The sequence below is a fragment of the Myotis nattereri genome (assembly GCF_964212035.1).
Source record: "Myotis nattereri genome assembly, chromosome: 7".
In the NCBI taxonomy this organism is placed as follows: domain Eukaryota; kingdom Metazoa; phylum Chordata; class Mammalia; order Chiroptera; family Vespertilionidae; genus Myotis; species Myotis nattereri.
Genome location: NC_138082.1, coordinates 15076196 through 15096509, shown reverse-complemented (window position 1 = coordinate 15096509; position 20314 = coordinate 15076196). Strand labels below are relative to the sequence as shown.

Here is a 20314-nt window from a genome sequence, read left to right as displayed (position 1 = left end):
TGACCATTGGCATACCACATACCAAATGCAGAAAACAAACCCTACACAAAAAGAGCATTGCTCCCCTTATATCTACAACCACGTGTCCTCATTAAAGAAAATCTGTATGTATAAAAGCCAATTGACCGGAACAACGGAATGACCGGAATGACCAGTCACTATGATGTGCACTGTGGCAGCCAACCAGCCCGATTGGGGCACCCATCGGCCCCACCCAACCTCCCGCAGCCCCTCCCCCGCAGCCCCCCCCCCGAATCGGCCCCTTCCACCCCAATCGGGGGTGGGGCTGGCTGGCCAACTGCCCACAGCCCCTCCCCCCACCCCACCCCCGAAAGCCTGGCCTGATCAGCCTCCATCTGGGTGGGCTGGCTGGACCCAGCCTGTACATGAGTTTGTGCACAGGGCCTCTAGTTAATACATAGTATCAAAAAGGCTTTCTTTCTTTCTTTTTTTTTTTTAAGGGGAGAATGATGATTTTTATTTTTTTTAATATATTTTATTGAATTTTTTACAGAGAGGAAGGGAGAGGGATAGAGAGTTAGAAACATTGATGAGAGAGAAACATTGATCAGCTGCCTCCTGTACACTCCCTACTGGGGATGTGCCTGCAACCAAGGTACATGCCCTTGACCAGACTCGAACCTGGGACCCTTGAGTCCGCAGGCTGAAGCTCTATCTGGTGAGCCAAACTAGTTAGGGCAAGGCTTTCTTTCTTAAGCGAGCATTACCTTGTAGTGATGTGTCCATTTCGGATTAGCCAGTTGACTAGTTCCTTCCCCACGATGCAGTTCGGATGTGTTCGCAGCCAGTACCTGTGATCCTGAAACTCCATTCCGCTGCTGTGATGGCATATCTTTTTCCACAGGTCCTTCAACTGAACGCTGTCCTGAAGTCACATTATAAGCAAGTAATTACTTCTGAGTAGGATGTTGTATACCTTTTCAAATTCTTTCTTGTGATTTTTAGATTAAGAAGAAAAAACTCAATTCAGGTGTCTTTGTATAGCTAATTTACACGATTTAATAGAAATGCCACCTGCATGAGGCAAGCTTAAACTCAGCTCATCTAATTCCAAATAAAACTTTTTCTCCTGAAAACCTACTATCCCCCATCCCACCCCACCCAAAAAAACAACTATCCCAAATGAGTGTTTTCAGTCAATGGCACATAAAATCAGTCTCCTAGTCATTTAGTACAAAATTTCATACTCCTCTGAGGAGAGGGGCAAAGGAGGGAACTGAACAGTCAGTAACACTAATCTAGAGTGAATGTTTCTAGCAGCCTTCACCCGATTCCCACCATTCTCACCTACACCCAACTGCCAGGTGACTTTTCCTAAAGAAAGGCCTTCAATGGATGACTCCTGTCTCAGAAAACCTTCCAATGTTGCTCAGTGCCTGCAGGTTCAAATCTAAACTTGTAAAGACTGAATTCTTCACCAGTGAAGTTATTAGCCCCAAATAACTTTCCATTCTCATTGTCCACAGACTCCAACTTAATCCCTCTCCCAACTAATAAATACTACTTCTACTTCAATCCATGAAAAACGCCATGCTTATTCTCACTTCTATACCTTTCCTCACACTTTTAAATCAGGTTTGCTTTCCCCAGTCCATTCCATCCTTCCAGGTCCAGTCCAAGCCTTTCAGTTTAAGTTCTTTCCTGACTCCCTCACTACTAATGAGCTTTCTTTTTTTATATAATTAAAGTATTACTTATTAAGGACCTACCCACTGATCTCCTATCTACCTTTTGAATTGGAAGCTTGAGGACAGAAGCCATATCTTCCATTTCTTTGAGTCATTCTTATGATTGAACACAGTATTTTACACACAGATAAATTCAATAAACAACTGATTATTATCTCATATAAACATACAGTATTAAATGTCTGAAGGCATTCCATGTGCATGAGAAACATGTTTTAAAGTTTAAATAGCAATCTGGGACCTAACTAAAAGTTAAGCTCACTCATTATGTAGGCACCTGAATTCTGATCTTGCCAGATGAAAGGGGTCAAGAAAATATTAATGCAATATATGAGCATGGAATGCTTGACCAATTTCTCAATTGATACTAATAAAAACTTTAGCTAATTATTTCCCTATGTAATTTATATGCTAATTAGCTATTTCATCTGTATGTTTCTTCAAAAAAAAAAAAAAGAAGAAGAAAAATCAGAGAGGTAAACATTCTTTATGATCAAAACTAGCTATGGGCCAAAGATACTGGACAAGTACCAGAAGAATTTTGCGTTCATCCTCATTGGTTTCTGTCCTCACATATGTTCGGTTAGCCTGGGGACTGACAGATGTCTCATATGAAGGCACCATGGGAGAACCAGATCGATCCAGTGACAGGTTAGTAATGCTGGCTGATCTGGGAATAAAAACACACAGTGAAAACACAGTCATAAATTTGTCATCAATAAATTCATTTTTAGATAAATGCTTATTTGCCAATGTTAAGGGTACTGGTAAAAGTAGTTCTGATGGCTGTGTATGATGTTATCATTGGGGAAAGCTAGGAGAAGAGCATCCAGAAACTCTCTGCACTATATTTCCAACTTCTATGCTAGTCTAAAATTATTACAAGACAAATTTCAAAGAGAGCCGCTATGGAAAGACTACAGGAAAACCATTATAGATGTAGTTCATACATCAATAACATTTGAAAGGAAATAGACATAAATTCTTCTTGTTAAAATACTGAAAATTAGTATTTTTATTTAACTGAGAAATATAAAGAATCATAGTCTAAATGCAGAAGTAATCTTGCAGATCAGGAACAGGAAAACATGGCCCAGAGGCCAAATAGTTTTTGCATAAAAACTATTTTTAAGTGAGGTAAGAATATTTTTAGTTAACCATCTCTAATGTTCTGATGACATGGAACACTAACTTTGAACCACAACTAAGCAAAATGTTATCCCCCCAGAAAGAATTCCTTTCTTCTCATTAGTAGACCTATATTAAAAATATTGTCCTCAATTATTACATTTTGAACTTAATCAATAAAAAAATTAGTGAAAATGTGTTTCATCTCTTTTTGTATGAGTACTTACATAATATCCTTAATTTTGCTTCTTGGCAAAGTTACCAAATAAATGACTTGTAAGTGGAGTATCAATAGCACTGAGCAAGCTTTTATAAAAAAATTTTAGCTAGAAATTTAGTTAGCTTTTACCTAGAAAAAAATGAAACCCAATTTTAGCTTCCATATAAAGAATAAAAAGCAGAAGCTTCTATGGTGTAGTAGACACTATATACTCATTCAGTAGTGTCTACTGAATATGTATCTTCCCTCATTTAATCCTCACAGCACTCCATGAAGTAAATACTACTATATTCATTCTACAGATTTAAAAAACGAAGAATTGGAGAGTAAGTAATTTATCTACGGTAACTCAGCTAATAAATAACAGGCTGCCATTCAAAACTAGGTCTCACTCAAACCAACATGAAGATAAAAATACTTTTAAAATAATATAAGCAAAATTTTTTTAACCTTTTTTTTTTTTAAAATCCTCACCTGAGGATATTTTTCCACTGATTTTTAGAGAGAGTGGAATCAAGGGGGAAGAGACAGAGAAAACATTAATGTGAGAGAGACACACTGAATGGTTGCCTCTCATATGGACCAGGACTTGGGGATTGAGCCTGCAACTGAGGCATGTCTCCTTGACCGAAATCGAACCGGGGACCCTTCAGTCCTTGGGCTAAGGCTTCATCCACTGAGCCAAACTGGCTAGGGCTATAAGCAATATTTTTAAAAATAATCAGTTATTCATTTCTAATCTTTATTTTAGTAAAAAGTAGCCAGTCTTATTCAACTAATTAAAATCTCTTTTCCAATGTGTGCATTACCCATGCATTCTGCTTCTCTAACATTCTAACCATCCCTACACATATTCTGATATAGTGACAACAAGAATAACTTTGAAAATCAGTCAATTTTGTTGTGAATTATTATAATAAGTAGCCTAGTAGTAAGAATGCTGACTAAAACTTTACTTAGAGGTAGTACTCACTGACTAATTTACAACTTTCCTAAAGACTTACATCAATCTTAGCATTAATTCAAAACACAGAGACATATAGTAAATTAGCACAGCTACCACTACCAGTATTTCTTCACATGCCAACAGAAACACTGTAATTTGTCCCATCTTTTATAAAACTGTCTCAACTCCAAATCTCTCTGCATTTCCCTCCCTGCTATATCAAAACTCCTATCTCCAATCCTCCTTCCAATCTCTCTTGAAGCCCAGAGGACCCACTGAAATTGCCAATCAAGGTCAACACATTATTGTTCAATCCAATGGGCATATTCCACTCCTCCTCTCACCAGACATAGGAGCAGGATAACCCCCTCCTTGAAAAACTGTCTTCCCTTGGCTACTAAGACAACACACTTCCAGGGTTTCCTCACATCGTCACTGCTCTCTCCTTCTCAGGCTCCTTTTCTGGTTCCTCTTTACTTCCCCAACCCGAGTCTTTGGTCCTTATTTCCTCCCTTTGCACACTCACTCATTTGATGATCTTCATCCTGGTTCAATGTTTTAAATACCATCCACATGATGCCAACACCCAAGTTTGTATCTCCAGCTTGCAACTCTCTCCTGAACTATTTGACATCTCACATGGATGTCTAGAAGGTATCTCAAATTCAGCATGTCTAAAACCAAACTGTTCCTCCAAGTCTTCCCCATCTCAATATATGACAATTCCATCATCCCAACCACTCAGGCCAAAAACCTGAGTCATCTTTTACCTCCCATTGTTTAGTAAGTCCTATTAGCACTACAATCAAAGTATATCTAGAATATGACCAGCCAGGCCCACTACTCCTGTTCTCTTGTCTGGATTTCTGCACCAGTTAGAAGAGGAGGGTATTGGTTCCAAGATCTGAAGCCAGTACAAAACGGAAGAAATAAGCCACTCAGACAGTGAGAGCTGACTAGCAAAAAGGAAATGATAGTTTAATTCAGACTTTAGAGCTAAGAAAGTGCGTAGCAATCAACCCTGCCCATTTTTTTCTGTTTGTTCTTCTCATTACTATGAAAAGAAGGAAAACCAGACACAGAATACAGCGTTTTCACTTGGCAGCTTACCTATTTCGAGCAGGAGATTTCCCAGCATCCTCTTGCACAGATACAAGTCTTGTTGAAAGAGAAGTATTTGAGGACTCTGGATGAATCAAACTATAAACAAAAAAGGAAAAACTTGAGAAGATTTGGGACAGTAACAAACTAACCCAATTTCAATGAAATGCTTTAACACTGAAAAACAGATTGTTTTCCACTATAATAATGAGATTATGGGCCATTTTTTGTTTCCTTCCTTTAATTAAAGTGGGAAGAGTATGGTTTTTATCATAAGTATATCAAATGCAAAAAGACTGATAACAGAATGTATTAAGTATATGGAATGCCATTAAAATAATAAATTGGTTGGATAGCTACTTAGAAAACTCCTTCTCACATGAATAATACAATACTGAAGTGACTTAGGGGGGAAATCCTGAGCTCAAGTATTTTCTTCTCAGTCGCCATGACCCACTGGAATAGCACTACAGAGCCAGACACACCTAGGTCCAAGTGCAGGCGCCACCTCTTACTAGCTGTGTGACCTTGGGTACACTGCGTCTGAACCTCAGCATCTACATCTGTCAAGAGGAGAAAGTAGTGTCTACTGCAGAGATATGATGACTAAAAAAGAGTGAACATTAACAATTAGCACAAAACCTAAAATTATCCCACCTTTAACATCTATCCTACATCTCTCAGGATGCTTTCAAACCTGGTTTATTAAATTGTATTGCTAATTCTGGGCTCACGCAACAGGGCCAGGTACAATTAAAAGACATTATAACTAAAGTAAGCAAGAACTAAAGAATTCCTATGTTTTGTTTTATTAAATGTGAATCAATCTTTAAAATGTATAAAGTACCTGAAACATATAAAGAATCATGATGGCCCAGCTGGCGTGACTCAGTAGCTGAGCATCAACCTATGAACCAGGAGGTCACAGTTTGATTCCCGGTCAGGGCACATGCCCGGGTTGCAGGCTCGATCCCCAGTGTGGGGCGTGCAGGAGGCAGCAAATCAACGATTCTCTCTCATCACTGATGTTTCTATTTCTCTCTCCCTCTCCCTCCTCTCTGAAATCAACAAATATTACTAGTAAATATACATGTATTAGAAAAAATCATGATGCCACCAACACCAATGCACCATTGAGCAATTTAAGAGAACGTTATCACTGACTTTCAAGTGCTTGTGTTTTCCTACCCAATGCCGTCCCCCTCCCTGCCTTCAATGAAACTAACATTGTAAATTTTCTATTTATCAGTCTCTTTTCTTTAAATTAACCATTGTTGGTATCCCTAGACAGTGTGCTTATTCTGTATATTTTTAACATTATGTAAAAAGAATAATTACTGGATATAAATGTGACTTTCTTTTCTATTCTACATTATGTCCCTGAGATTCATATATGTGAAATGTAGCTGTAATTCATTCATTTTGACCACTGTTTAAATTCATTGGTTACATACTAATTCCTCACTCCCTTAAGGGGTAATAAATTTAATAACCACTAATCAGAAAGATATTAGTTAAAACTCTAAGCTCTTTAACATGGCCACATTGGTATTATGCACACAAAAAACAATTTAGCTGAAAAAAAACTCAGAAACTGGTGAATCTAGCATTCTAATTCAAACAATTCCAGATAACTTCCAAGAAAAAGTTGGTAACTTCCTCCACTACCAGGCAGTGTAGCATATTTAGACAGATGGAAAAACATGAACTGTTCCCAAGGAAGGAAAATAATCTAATTTCATTTGAAATATTACGACTATAAATCTTATGAATACTCTCATAAGAAGACTACATTAGAAATTATTGACCTAAACTTCTATTGTCTATTCAACAAATATTATCTAGATCATACATCGGTCTCATACTGTTCTTGGTGTCAGGGACAAAACAGTGAATGAGTAAGATACATAATCTCTCCTCTTGACATTTTAACTAGTCATTATAATCACTGCCCATAAACATCCTCTGTGATCCTTCTGGAGACAAGCCAAACAAAAAGGATAAAATAGGAATATGCAGGAAACGACTCAAAGTGCTTTTAGTTAACAATTCAAAGAAGGTAAATGTTAAACTAAAAGCACTCACAGGGCACAAGACTATCAGTATTTCCCAAATATAAAATTATATTTAAGTGACAGTACCTTTGCCAGGCAAAGTCATCCTCTAAAAATATGTTGCGACTGGCTTTTCTACTCCCAACAGGTGTTCGGGGCTCACCAGGATCAAGTACAGACAATGAGGAGGCAGAATCTGAAAGAGCACTCAAGTCTTCCCCAATGGAATTACTGTCTGTGGAGTGTGCATAACTTAAGGCTATTTTTCTACAGTAAGTGCAAGCTCGGAGGTCCCCTAGAAAGGAAAAAGAAAAAAGTAAGTAAAAGATAACAACAATGTATTACTTAACAGATGTATTAAATCTTTGGATCAATAGTTAATATAATAAAAGGAAAACGTCTTTAAGTAAGGACCAAAAAATATTTTTAACAAAGTAAAATAATTGTTAGCTCAGTTATATACTTTAAAAACCATCATATGATAAATTCAAGTATACAAATTACCTCAAGTGTTTATAACAAATTTAAAAAAATCACTCAATAATAGTAGATAGAAAATTCTGATTAAAAGTATTTTTCTAGGTTCAAAAAGTAAAATGTGGGACAGAAGGTTCAAGAAAAAAAAAAAATTAAATAAATAAACCAACACAAATGGAAACAACGTATTTTCCACAAGCAAAAAGTAAGGAAGAAAAATATGATACCTGGGTCTCTATTGTGAAGCCCCGAAGAGTAGCCTCCACAAGGGGGCATTGTTTTAAAATAAATAATAGGAAATATGGGGAAGGGGGATTGTTAAGAAAACTCTTAAAGTGAAAGTTAGAATGGAAATAAAATATTCTTGGGAGGACAAACAACTAGGTTATTTAATACTTTTAAATGTTGTAATTTTATTTAGGGTATAGTTCTGCCCAAATGTAAGTTTTCATTTCTACTGTTTTTTCTGTAACAATTATTTGTGTTATTTCATATTTTAGTACACTAAAAAAGGAGGTAAGGTAATTAAACTTTACAAGTAACATGTTATTTAACAATTCAACCTTAAATTTTTTAGCATTAACATTAGAAAAGTGCTACGATAGAACAGAAAGATTTCTTAGTCAACTTTTACTATAATTATTACCAAGTATAATTTATTTGTTTTATTTTTTTCATTTTAAGACTACTAATATAGTACTCAGTTTTATTAAATTATGCATGTATTTTAAGCAAAATTAACATTTTGCTTAGTTTGTAATATTTTGTTATGACCGTCCTAGAAAACTAACACACAAACCATATTAAGACAACAGGATTTTATCCTGCGGGTAATAGGATTTCTGAAAGGGTTTTAGGCAGGGAATACCCTGACATGATCAAATTAGCATTTAACTTAATTTAAGAATACCAGCTAGAGTATGGAAAGTGAATTACAGGTAGAAAAAAACTAATGGTAAAAAAATCTTTTTAAAGGCTATAGCCATAATCTGGATGAAAGATAATTCAGGTCTAAAACCCTGTAGCAGTTTAGGTAAAAAAAGAAGTAAATAAAGCCAAAAGGAAAATCTACATGATAATGAAAATAACATGAGATGCTTAGAGTGTGTTCATTTGGGTGCCCTCTGCCCACTTTCCACTTTCAAAAATCACTGTATAAATCCACACACTATTGTTTAGTTTTTTCTGCTTCAACAAATAATTAAAATTCCTACATTGCTAAAACTTATGAAAGAATGAGAAATGCAATTTACTAAAGCACAGTCATATACTCAAAGAAAATCTGTATTTTATAAAATGAAAACTCTCATGGTAATATAAACTCATAAGTACCCTACTCTAACCACCTTGTGTAATAAACGTTAATGCCCCTAGGGTTTTCTGATAGCATCTATGATTCCCTGTCTGATACTCTACTTATTTATAAACATTCCCATCTACTTGGTTATTCAACTGTGAAGCCTTTAAAAGCAAAGCTGTCTCTGACCTCCGTGTTCTCCATGGCTCACACATTAAGCCCAAAATAAAAATTAGCTTAAAATCAGTCTGTATTATAACTATTTTATACTTATGAATGTTTAAAAATTGTAAGACTGTCAATAAAATGCATTTACCTGTATAGCCCATAAATTTTCCCGGGATTTCTTGATTACAGCAACGACTGCAGAATATCTGCCCACACAGTCGGCAATGGTGTCTGCGCCTAAAGGTTGTAAACTTCTCACTGCAGTCATAGCACTCCTTACATTGGCTATCTGGCATCCAGTATTGCTTCAGGTCACTATCCTGTAACAAAATATGTGAAGGCTTCTTGAAAATACTGATGAAGATTCAATAGCAAACACAATGCTAACCAAAATTTTATACAGCTTCTTTTGTAGAAATTGAAAAGCTACTCCTAGAATTCATATGGAAATGGAAAGAGCCAAACTGACCATGACAATCTTAAACAAAACTGAAGGACTTACATGACCAACCATCATGTAAAGCTACAATAATTTTAGAATATTAGTTCAAGAATAGAAAAAAATGAAGCTATGGAGCAGAAAAGAGAGACTAGCACATCCTCACACACATATCTATGGACTTGACAAGATTTATAATGCATTCAGTGAAGGATGGTCTTTTCAAACATGATGCTGGGTCCCACTGGACAGCAATGAGGGGAAAAAAGGAGCTTGACCCCTAAACTTCACACAAATAATAAAGCTTTTTATTGTGTTTTGAACAGAAAACAAAAGAACATCTAACTATAAAGAGGGGAACGTGATCAATTAAAATTAAGTACTAACTGAACTTGATTTCAAGGACATTATGCCATTTTCAGTGAGTATGGTATGAACCCATATAAGGGCTTAATAAGTATCTTCCAAAGCCCTTAGACTGTACCTGGCTTTTCCCCTCCATGATTTCCTTGAGGCGTTTTAATACTGTGCTGAGGCTTCGAAGCTGAACGGCTGTACGAGGGTCATGACCTCCAAAGGTAGGTTCTGCTTTCCTTCTTGTTTCTGAGTCAGATTAACCAAAAAAATAAAAAGAACCTTGTAAATAGTCTTCAGTATCTATGCAACACAAGGTATATAGGTGATGCGCAGTGCCTCAAATTATCTATAATAAAAGTGTAATATGCTAATTAGACCGGACATCCTTCCAGGCGACCTTCTGGATGAAGCCGGGGCTTCGAAGGAAGCCGGGTCCCAGGTGCCAGAGGGAAGCTGTTGCCAGCAGCCGGGGGAAAGAAGGCCTACTCTTGCACGAATTTCATGCATCGGGCCTCTAGTTAGTATATACTTATGTTCTCACCGCCAGTGATATGGATTGAGTTAAAACTAGTCTTTATAAAGAAAGGTAAGAGGCGTTCAAAGTGTTTCTTTCAATGGTGTTTTTATATTACCACATAAAACACTACTTCACAAGCAAGTAAGGCTACCTAAGATAAGCACTGTCTGAGGCCAATGTTTGAGGCCTGGAATGGGAGACTTGCTTACAGGGCCCAAAATTCATGAGTGATTTCTTGGGCCCTTTGATCCCAAGCCATAGCAAACACCAGCTAGAAATTTAGCAGAAGAAAAAGCAATCCCAGTGAGTTAACCTAATTTAGTCTCTACATTAAACAGCAACAGCCCAGCCCGCACGGCTCAGTGGTTGAGTGCTGACCTATGAACCTGGAGGTCAGGGTTTAATTCCTGGTCAGGGCTCAATCCCCAGTGGGGGTGTGTGCAAGAGGCAGCCGATCAATGATTCTCTCTCATCATTGATGTTTCTCCCTCTCTTTCCCTCTCCCTTCCTCTCTGAAATCAACAGAAATATTTTTTAAAATTATTTAAAAACAACAACACAGCAACAGGGCTGAGCAGCTCAGTTCAGTCTGCAGACCACGTGTCCAAAGCCTCACAGATGCTCAGCACGGAATTGAACAGCCCAGTCCCAAAGAGGCGGACAGACCTGAGAACACCCAGGATGGTCATTTACCCATGGACTTTCCTTCACCAGTGTCCGAGCAGATGAAAACTGCCGAAGAATTGCTAGAATGCCGATGCCACCCTCTCTGCTACCTCCCTGCCCCTACAGCTCCACACTGGAGGGCACCACTTACACTTAAAATAGCACTACTAGAGCCAGGCCTATCAATAACCAAAGTCCAGCCCTAACCAGTTTGGCTCAGTGGATAGAGCATCGTTCTGCGGACTGAGGGGTCCCGGGTTCAATTCTGGTCAGGGGCATGTACCTTGGTTGGGGGCACATCCCCAGTAGGGGGTGTGCAGGAGGCAGCTGATTAATGTTTCTCTCTCATCAGTGTTTCTGAATCTCTATCCCTCTCCCTTCCTCTCTGTAAAAAATCAATAAAATACATTTTAAGCCGAAACCGGTTTGGCTCAGTGGATAGAGCGTCGGCCTGCGGACTGAAAGGTCCCAGGTTCGATTCCGGTCAAGGGCATGTACCTGGGTTGTGGGCACATCCCCAGTGGGGGGTGTGCAGGAGGCAGCTGATTTATGTTTCTCTCTCATCGATGTTTCTAGCTCTCTCTCCCTCTCCCTTCCTCTCTGTGAAAAATGAATAAAATATATTTTCAATCAATCAATAAATTTTTCTTTAAAAGATTCTGGGGGGGGGGGGGAGTATGAGTATTAAGAATGATCACTTTTTTTAGTATCACAATATAAAGCAACTCTCCATGATTTATTAGTTGGAAAAGAGACAGATGAAGCTGTTAGAATCATAACGGTTATGCTCTCATGCACAGGCAACAAACAATTAATTGTGAAGCCCCTTGCATTTAGCCAGTTAGGAGTGAGAGGGTACTAAAAGCATCGGCCACTAGGAAAGGAACAGCAGTGTCTGTTCCTGAAACCAAGAGAACCAGAGCTCCCAGATGAAGATGAAAGAGCCCTGAGGGAAACACTGGTCTAGCACTCTGCCATTAGGTAAACAACCTTAGCTGCACCTCTTGTAAAGCCAGTATTAGAAAATTAAATGGTTTTCCCTTGGTCATAGAGCTAGTATATTGTGGAATGACAGCCTTGTAACAGGAAAAGGAACTTGGTTGGTCAGACAGTCCCGGTTTCTGAGCGTCTAGCACAGCGGTCGCCAACAGGTGGTCCGCGGACCAGAAAGGTTGGCGACCGCTGCTCTAGCAGGTAGGGTAGAATAAAAGAATCAAGTGCACCTGGTACAAAATAATAAGGAATGGTGGGGACTGCAGCAAACCAGACATTATAGGCTCCACCTGCTGATACTTAAATTCAAGTTTATCAAAACACCAAAGCAAGATTTGGTAACCCCTCAACGATGAAATTCTAGTCCGACTCCTCAGTTTTACAAAAGAAGATATCCTATGCTTAATTCAGCATGGGCTTTAGTGAAAAGTGCTACCTCAACAAGAACAGGCGTGTTGCACGGTCAGCTTCAAGGGCTAAGGAGAGTTCACTGAGGTTCGAGGTTAAAGTGGGGACAGTCTCTTCCCTTCCATTCCTTGAGGTAAAAGGAGAGCTCCATTCTCCCTCTCCCCTTCCACCTTCTGATTCTTCCTCCCAGATGCTGCCGTAACCCCGGCTGAGGCTCTCTGGCCTGGGAAATACGCGGGGTGATGCAGCCAGCTCTGTTCCAGTCCCCAGAGGGCAACTCTTCTGCTTGGTTTCTCCTCCTCCTCCTCCCATCCCACCTGAAGGTTCTAAACCAAGTCTCAGTTAGCAATAAAACATCCTCCTGACAACCACCATGACCTGCACCTGCCTATCTTTCACTCGAGGATCTCATGGAGGAGGCTGGCAGACAAGACGAGGATCTGACGTTCAAAGACACTTGATTTCCAATGCTGTACCCCTTACCCTCTATTATGCTACCTCTCACTGCCTTTCTTCTGTCACCTTGAGCTGGGCAAACCACTTCACTGAGTTTAATAATCCAACAAAAATAAAGCATAAAACAACTCACTATATCGATAGCCTCTCAATTCAGGCACTGATTCCCAGCCTATACTCATCGGAAAAGCATGAAAATGAATGAGATGATGATGGAGTAGCCCGGGACGGACAACATACAGGCAAGAGGAGCTCAGCTTATCCAGCCACACTGACAGTTTGCACCCCAACAAGGACAGAAGGCCAAGAGCCCGTGGCAGCCCATTAATGGAGTTGGTAGAGTTCTGCAGCCAGAGGCATGCACATCACATTACACTAGCCATCCCATGAGTAGATGCAGGGTTCATTCACAAAGCAGAACTAACCTGTGTTCTCCTGGGGATGTGGCAAACTGTTCTCTGCTGAAACCCAAGCAAGTAATTAATCAAAAAACAGTCAAGAGGTTTCTGCCCAGCCTAAATTAAAGTTTAATAAAATGTTTAAGAAATTTTTTTAGGTATCTACAAATTCTTTCACTATCTAGGCAACAGTTTCATTAATTCTGAAGCGTACCTGACTATTGCAAACTGCAGAAAAGTTAAGTCAAAAGCAACCTGGGAAACAATGACTGTGGAAAAATCTAAAGCACAGAGAAGAATGAAGTAAAAACACTGTCTTACCTAATACTGTTGCAGATCGCCGCTGGAGTTGCTCATTAAGCTGTTTTTTATAAGGTGTAGGTGACCTCACAGACTGTGCTCTTGAAGGAAGCTGAGGGCTGGCCCAACTTCCACTTAGAGGCTGCTGCTCACCCTGGCCCCCTTCGGCTCTCTCTGTGGCAAAGGAAAGCTTGGCGTTATTGTGAAAGACGAGAGAGTTCAGCAGAGAGAAGGAAATAGCTGAAGTCTTTCAGGAAGGAATGTATATATGTATTACATGCATAATTAAAAAGTAGGATTTTTTAAAAAATCCAAAGAAGTGGCCAAATTACATCCCGGGTATATGTGATCTTCAGTTTGTTTCAGTTTTCATTAGAAATATCTTGAACATATTAAAGAATATAGAATGCAAGCTTCACACAAAGGCATAGATTTTGGAAAGGGTCTGTTTTGTTTATGGGATAAATCAGATCCCTTGTGCTATTAAAGCAGTACCCAGTGGATAGTAGGTGGTCAATAAACATTTGCTAAATAAAAAGATTATCTTATGATGACTAAATATAATGTGGTCTCCTGACAGGACATTAGGTAAAAGCTGAAGACATATGAGTAAAATACATACTTTAATTAATAATATATCAATAGTTGTTCATTTATTAATTTTAATAATGTATCATACTAACGTAAGTTGTTAATAAAAGAAACTGGATGTGGGGTATATGAGAACTCTCTGTACTATTTTCTCAATTTTTCTGTAAATCTAAAACTATTCTAAACAATAGCTTATTTTTCTAAACTGTCTAGAACAGTGGTTCTCAACCTTCCTAATGCTGTGACCCTTTAATACAGTTCCTCAGGTTGTGGTGACCCCCAATTTTATTGTTACAAATTGAACATAATTAAAGCATAGTGATTAATCACAAAAACAATCTGTAATTACATATGTCTTTTCCGATGGTCTTAGGCGACCCTTGTGAAAGGGTCGTTCGACTCCCAAAGGGGTCGCGACCCACAAGTTGAGAACCGCCGGTCTAGAAAATGGGCTAGCCCTAGCCAATTTGGCTGTGGATAGAGCGTCGGCCTGCAGACTGAAGGTCCCTGGTTGATGCTGGTCAAGGGCATATACCTTGGTTGCAGGCTCCTCCTCCCTGGCACAGCCCAGTCCTGCCGGTCTGGTCAGGGCACATGCAGGAGGCAGCCAATCGATGTGTTTCTTTCACATCAATGTTTCTCTCAGTCTTTCACTCTCTTCCACTCTCTCTAACAGATAAATGGAAAAGTACCCATTTATCTGTTAGAGAGGTTAACAATAAATAAATAAATAAATCTGTAGGAGGTTTTTAAAAAATTAAAAATGGGCTAGCATTTTTTACAGAGCTTTAAGCATGACTACTAATAAAAGTCAGTTAATACTATTAAAATTTCTACTTAAACTATTAACCCCCCCCAAATTCCTTACAACAAAAGGGTTTATTTCTTAATCCACCTCAAATAATATAGCCAAATATAAAGCAAAAAATGTAGGCCATGTTTTCTTAACTTTTCTTTCTGGTAAAAAATATATAAAAAGAGTTCACTTTGAAAGTATCTTTTAATTTGATAGCATTACATTTTCACCTTACCAAATGGGTTTAGGTCAACAACAGGCCTTACGATAGTTTCCATTTTTGAAAAAACAAAATAACTTTTTTTCCCATGTGCTGATTCTTTTAGTTTCATTGCTTTAATTAAAAATGTTTTGGCTATTAATCCCTAAAAGAACAAAGTTCATTCTGTGAACTTAAGAAGTTGAAACATAATAAAAAAAAAAAGAGGGTGTGTGTGTGGGGGGGGGGGGAGACACTTTAAAAAGGGACCTTCTTTTAACATTTATTCAGATATTCACTTACCAATAAATAATAATATTACAGTGAAAATTCTAGCTTTCTCTTAGGCAGTAAATCTGTGACCTATGATTAAAGCTCTCTCCTTGTTAATAATTTACCCTCTTGCAAAGACACAAGATGAAACCTGAACAAGAGAATTTCAGAGAATCAAAATTGTAGGTTCTCTAATCTTTAAGAATAAGTCTTACCTTTGTTAAATCGAAAGAGATTTACAAAAGAACTATACGCTGATTTAAAAGGAGGTTCGTCCTGATCAGGAGTCAAAGGTTTAAAGTGTGTGAGATGCGAAGGACTAGTTGGAGATCGAGGCAGGTCATTGGCAGAGTCCAATGTTGGGGAAGTCTTATCATCTGTGGCCATTTCATGAGTCTAAAAAATGAAAGAAAGAAGCACAAGATATAAGGTTCCTCAGGAAGCCCAAGCGTTAATTACAGACAGCATCCCTAAATAACTGAAAATTCAGACTATGAAAACCAGAGTAAATAAATCATATAGCTTAGCACAAACTACAAATTAAGGCTTGAAAACTCGATGCTCTATCTAGATTCTATCAGCCGTGGGCAAACTACGGCCCGCGGGCCGGATCCGGCCCGTTTGAAATGAATAAAACTAAAAAAAAAAAAAAAAAGACCGTACCCTTTTATGTAATGATGTTTACTTTGAATTTATATTAGTTCACACAAACACTCCATCCATGCTTTTGTTCCGGCCCTCCGGTCCAGTTTAAGAACCCATTGTGGCCCTCGAGTCAAAAAGTTTGCCCACCCCTGGATCATAAATAAATCTCACTCACCTAAAATCATGATTATATAGCCAATCTAATGTCAACACTGCTATTCAAATTACAGAAATTATCGAAAGTATTTAAAAATTAGAAGCAGGGCATAAGTGTGAATAGGTAAAAAGAAATAAAATGCATTTTTATATAGTTTATCTTTTTCATTTTTAAGTTTTTTGGAGAGATATTTGATAGCTTTTTTTTTATGTTATGGGAGGAAACCAGTTTTACACAGCATATAAATTCCTAAAAGCGTTATTTGACTCACTTCAAATTTTTCTTTTAAAAAACTATAAAGGGTAACTATTTCCAAGAAAATGAAATAGTCATCCCATAGCGACACTTTAAAAAACCTCAGTCCTAGAGGGTTTGGCTCAGTGGACAGAGCGTCGGCCTGCGGACTAAAGGGTCCCATCAAGGGCACATGCCCAGGTTGTGGGCTCGAACCCCAGTAGGGGGCGTACAGGAGGCAGCCAATCAATGATTCTCTTTCATCATTGCTGTTTCTCCTGCTCCCTCTCCCTCTCCCTTCCTCTCTGAAATCAATAAAAATGTATTTTAAAAGAAAACAACTCAAAAATTACCTCAAGCTATGCCTCCACACCTTGGGACTAACCAAATCAACAAGCTGTTCCCCATCATCTTCCTCCCAGGCACTAACCAAAATTCCTAGTTAAACCAAAGCAGTACTAGTGAATGAAGGTAACCAGATCACCAGATGGAAGTTAGAGAAAGGCACTGATGTCTATTTCCTGCCATATTGATTAATACTTCACATAAAAGGGAAGAACCATGAACTATGCATAACTCTAGTCATTAAAGTGCTATCGTTTTGTCATCTAATTTAAACTTTACAAAGAGGACATTATACCCTTATAAAATGTTTTCACTTTCAAAATCATATTTACCATCTCATTTAGTTGTTACAAAAATCCTGAAAGGTGTACAGAACTGGCCTTATTACTGTGTTTTACCTTTGAGGGAACTGACGGACACTGAGCCTAAAACAACTTTCCTGAGAGTCACACAACTAGTCAGTGGGAGAGCTGTAACCAAAGCCCAGGTTCAGCCAGAGTACTTCTTCAGAGCAAAATGACTTGCTCTAAAGAAGTCTAAAGACACAGATTTCCAAATCCAGCCATTCTGAATTCTAATCACTCAAGATGTTGCCTGATTAATAATTTACTTAATAAATTAAACAAAACAGAATTGAAACCACTGACTTGAACGGAATTTTGGCAGTAAATGTTTATTGAAATGGAGGGAGGGGAAAAGGAAAGGAGGAAGAGGAAGGAGCAGAGGGAGAAGAGGAGGGAGCGAAGAGGGGGGAGGAGAGAGGGAAGGAACCTCTTTATCATCATCTTCTATTGGGGAGCCCAGTCAGCAATCCTTTCCAAGTGTCGTGACAATCCATATTTTCCCATAAAGGATTAGTAAAAAAGCTGGAGACTGATCAAATGTAAATTTCAAAAACAGGGGGGTGGAAGTACTTGAAAAGAAAGAATAATGTAATGGCAATAAGCCTCAGGACTCGGAAATCAGCCTACATGCATTCTACTTTGACAAAAGTACCATCAGAAGCAGAGTTAGCAGTCTGCCCAGAGTCCTAGCATTACTTTTAAGAGTCACCCACTCTTTAGTTAGCTAGAGAGGTGTGAGGATAAAAATTACCATGAAAACACTCATCAAATGTAGTATGTGAAATATAAATACAACCACAGAGTTAATTTAAAAATTAAATAATGCCATCAGGATTCTGGGGGGGAAAACACACCTACCTTACAACTCTTATTCTCTGGTAGCTTAACAACTGTCTCTGAAATAAACTAGGACTCTTTCCTGACTGATCGGTAATTAAAAGTATTAACCTATTCATCCATGTATCACCAGTACTTGCTTTGCCTCTTCTCATTGGAAGGCTGCTATTGATTATTTGCAGGCCTACTTCACACTCTCTTGTTGCTTAAGCCAGCCTGAAGGGCTAATCAGGTATTAAAATGTAGAAAATAAACCAAATCTGCCAGCCAATATCAAAATTTCTGCACATAAAAAAGATCCAAATATCAGTCGTCATTTCAAGTATTTTTTAAATTTTTAAAAATTGATTAGAGAGAGAGAGATTTGTTGTTCCACTTATTTATGCTTTCATTGGTTGATTCTTGTATGTGCCCTGACCAGGGATGGAATCCAAAACCTTGGCATATCAGGACAACGCTCTAACCAACTGAGCAATTCGGCCAGGGCTTCCAAGTAGTTTTTTCAAAACACATCTAATAATGTCAGACAGCTGAATATCAGAAATGTTAGTCTTCATTAACGAAGATTTTTTGTTGTTGTTCAACTTTTGATCTCCAGGCCAACAGAAACACTAAAGGAAAACCACAACGTGATCCGTATTACTCATCCCAAAAAGAAAAGGGGAGGATTCAGGACAGGAAAGTAGTCTGGCTCTACAGAAGAGACTTAACCTTCTCAATCTTTGCCACAAACCCAAATGCCAGACACCAAGAATGTGTTTTTCTAAGAATCCTGATGGAGTGGGAATTTTTGGAGTGGCAGAAAACGAGATTCAAGTAAATCAGAAACAAGATTCTAGTAAGTCAGAAATAAGATGCAAATAAATCAGAAATAAGACAGTGCAATGTACCAATCAACTACCTGTACTGTCCATAGCGTACTAATTTTACAACAGAGGATGCACTGAATCAACACATGATCATTCAACAGATACAGACACGATACATAACTTGCTTTACACAGAATCCCAGCATTTCTCCTATTTCTGGAATGTCTTAAGAACAGTCTCTCTATTAGACAAAAGAACCTTAATTCCTTAAAAATGCCTATCACATCCCAGTCTCACCCTCTTGCTGGGAACAACTCCTAGCTGGGAAATCAAGTCTCCTCGAGACCAATGGTTCTCAACCTGTGGGTCGCGGCCCTTTGGGGGTCGAACGACCCTTTCACAGGGATCGCCTAAGACCATCGAAAAACACATATATAATTACATATTGTTTTTGTGATTAATCACTACGCTTTAATTATGTTCAATTTGTAACAACGAAAATACATCCTGCATATCAGATATTTACATGACGATTCATAACAGCAGCAACATTACAGTTATGAAGTAGCAACGAAAATAATGTTATGGTTGGGGGTCACCACAACACGAGGAACTGTATTAAAGGGTCGCGGCAATAGGAAGGTTGAGAACCACTGTCTTAGACTGTGAAGCACGGCAGAGACGGAACAGCCTCAGAGAGCGAGGCGGGCACTGAAGGAGGCGTCCACACCTGTGAACCCCCTGCTGCTGTCCTTTCTGCAGCCCAGGAACTTTCTTTCCGAGTCCAGGGGGGCCCCCTAACACACAGATCCAGAGCGCATCCACCGGCGGGAGGAGGAACTGGGCTGCGCACCCCAAACAGGCTCAGTTAGGGACGCAGGACGCGGTAACTTCCCGTTTCCAAGGAAACCTCTTCCAGAACAGCCCCACCCGGCTCCCCTCCATCCTCACATGACCGGGGGCAGCCCGGGAATCAGGGGAGCCGGCTACCAGCGGGCACGGGTCCTCGGCCCGCCCCTGCCCAGCCGCGGGCGCAGCCCGGCCTCCAGCCGCCGTCGGGGAACCGCAGCTCTCGCCTTCCCCTCCGCTCGGACCCCGGAGCGCCCCAAACCGGCCTTCCTCCCCATTCCCAGCCCCAGCAGGCGGCGCGCCAGACGCCCGCCCTTACTTGTGCCTCCCGCCCGGGCCGCCGAGCCCTCCACCCGAGCGCCGCTTCACCCCGTTCGGGCGCAGGAAGCCGGCTTCGGGGCGCAGGGCCGCTCTACTCCGGCCGCGGGCCGTTGCGGCAGGAAGCAGAGCTGCTTACCTGATTGATGCGGCTCCTCGCTTCCCCCCGAAGCCCCGCCCCCTGTCTCCCTCCCCTCCAATCCGCAGCTGCCCCGGCCGCCGGCCCCGCCCTCTCCTCCCGGTCGTCGCGACGCTAGGATCAGCTGTTCAGGCGGAGGGAGTC

The 20314-nt window shown here is 39.7% G+C and overlaps 1 protein-coding gene across 1 annotated transcript in view; it reads right to left on the bottom strand.

The window, feature by feature from the left end:
• PIKFYVE (phosphoinositide kinase, FYVE-type zinc finger containing) overlaps window positions 1-15880 on the bottom strand; it is a gene marked incomplete at its 5' end in the record, with an annotated part of 67830 nt that extends 51950 nt beyond the window's left edge. Inside the window, 9 exons of the mRNA XM_081095226.1 lie at window positions 729-886; window positions 2241-2379; window positions 5114-5203; window positions 7246-7453; window positions 9249-9420; window positions 10024-10142; window positions 13362-13394; window positions 13656-13808; window positions 15709-15880. Coding sequence (XP_080951352.1) covers window positions 729-886; window positions 2241-2379; window positions 5114-5203; window positions 7246-7453; window positions 9249-9420; window positions 10024-10142; window positions 13362-13394; window positions 13656-13808; window positions 15709-15880 — 1244 coding nt within the window. The remainder of the gene's footprint in view (window positions 1-728; window positions 887-2240; window positions 2380-5113; window positions 5204-7245; window positions 7454-9248; window positions 9421-10023; window positions 10143-13361; window positions 13395-13655; window positions 13809-15708) is intronic.
• Window positions 15881-20314: the final 4434 nt, after the last annotated feature.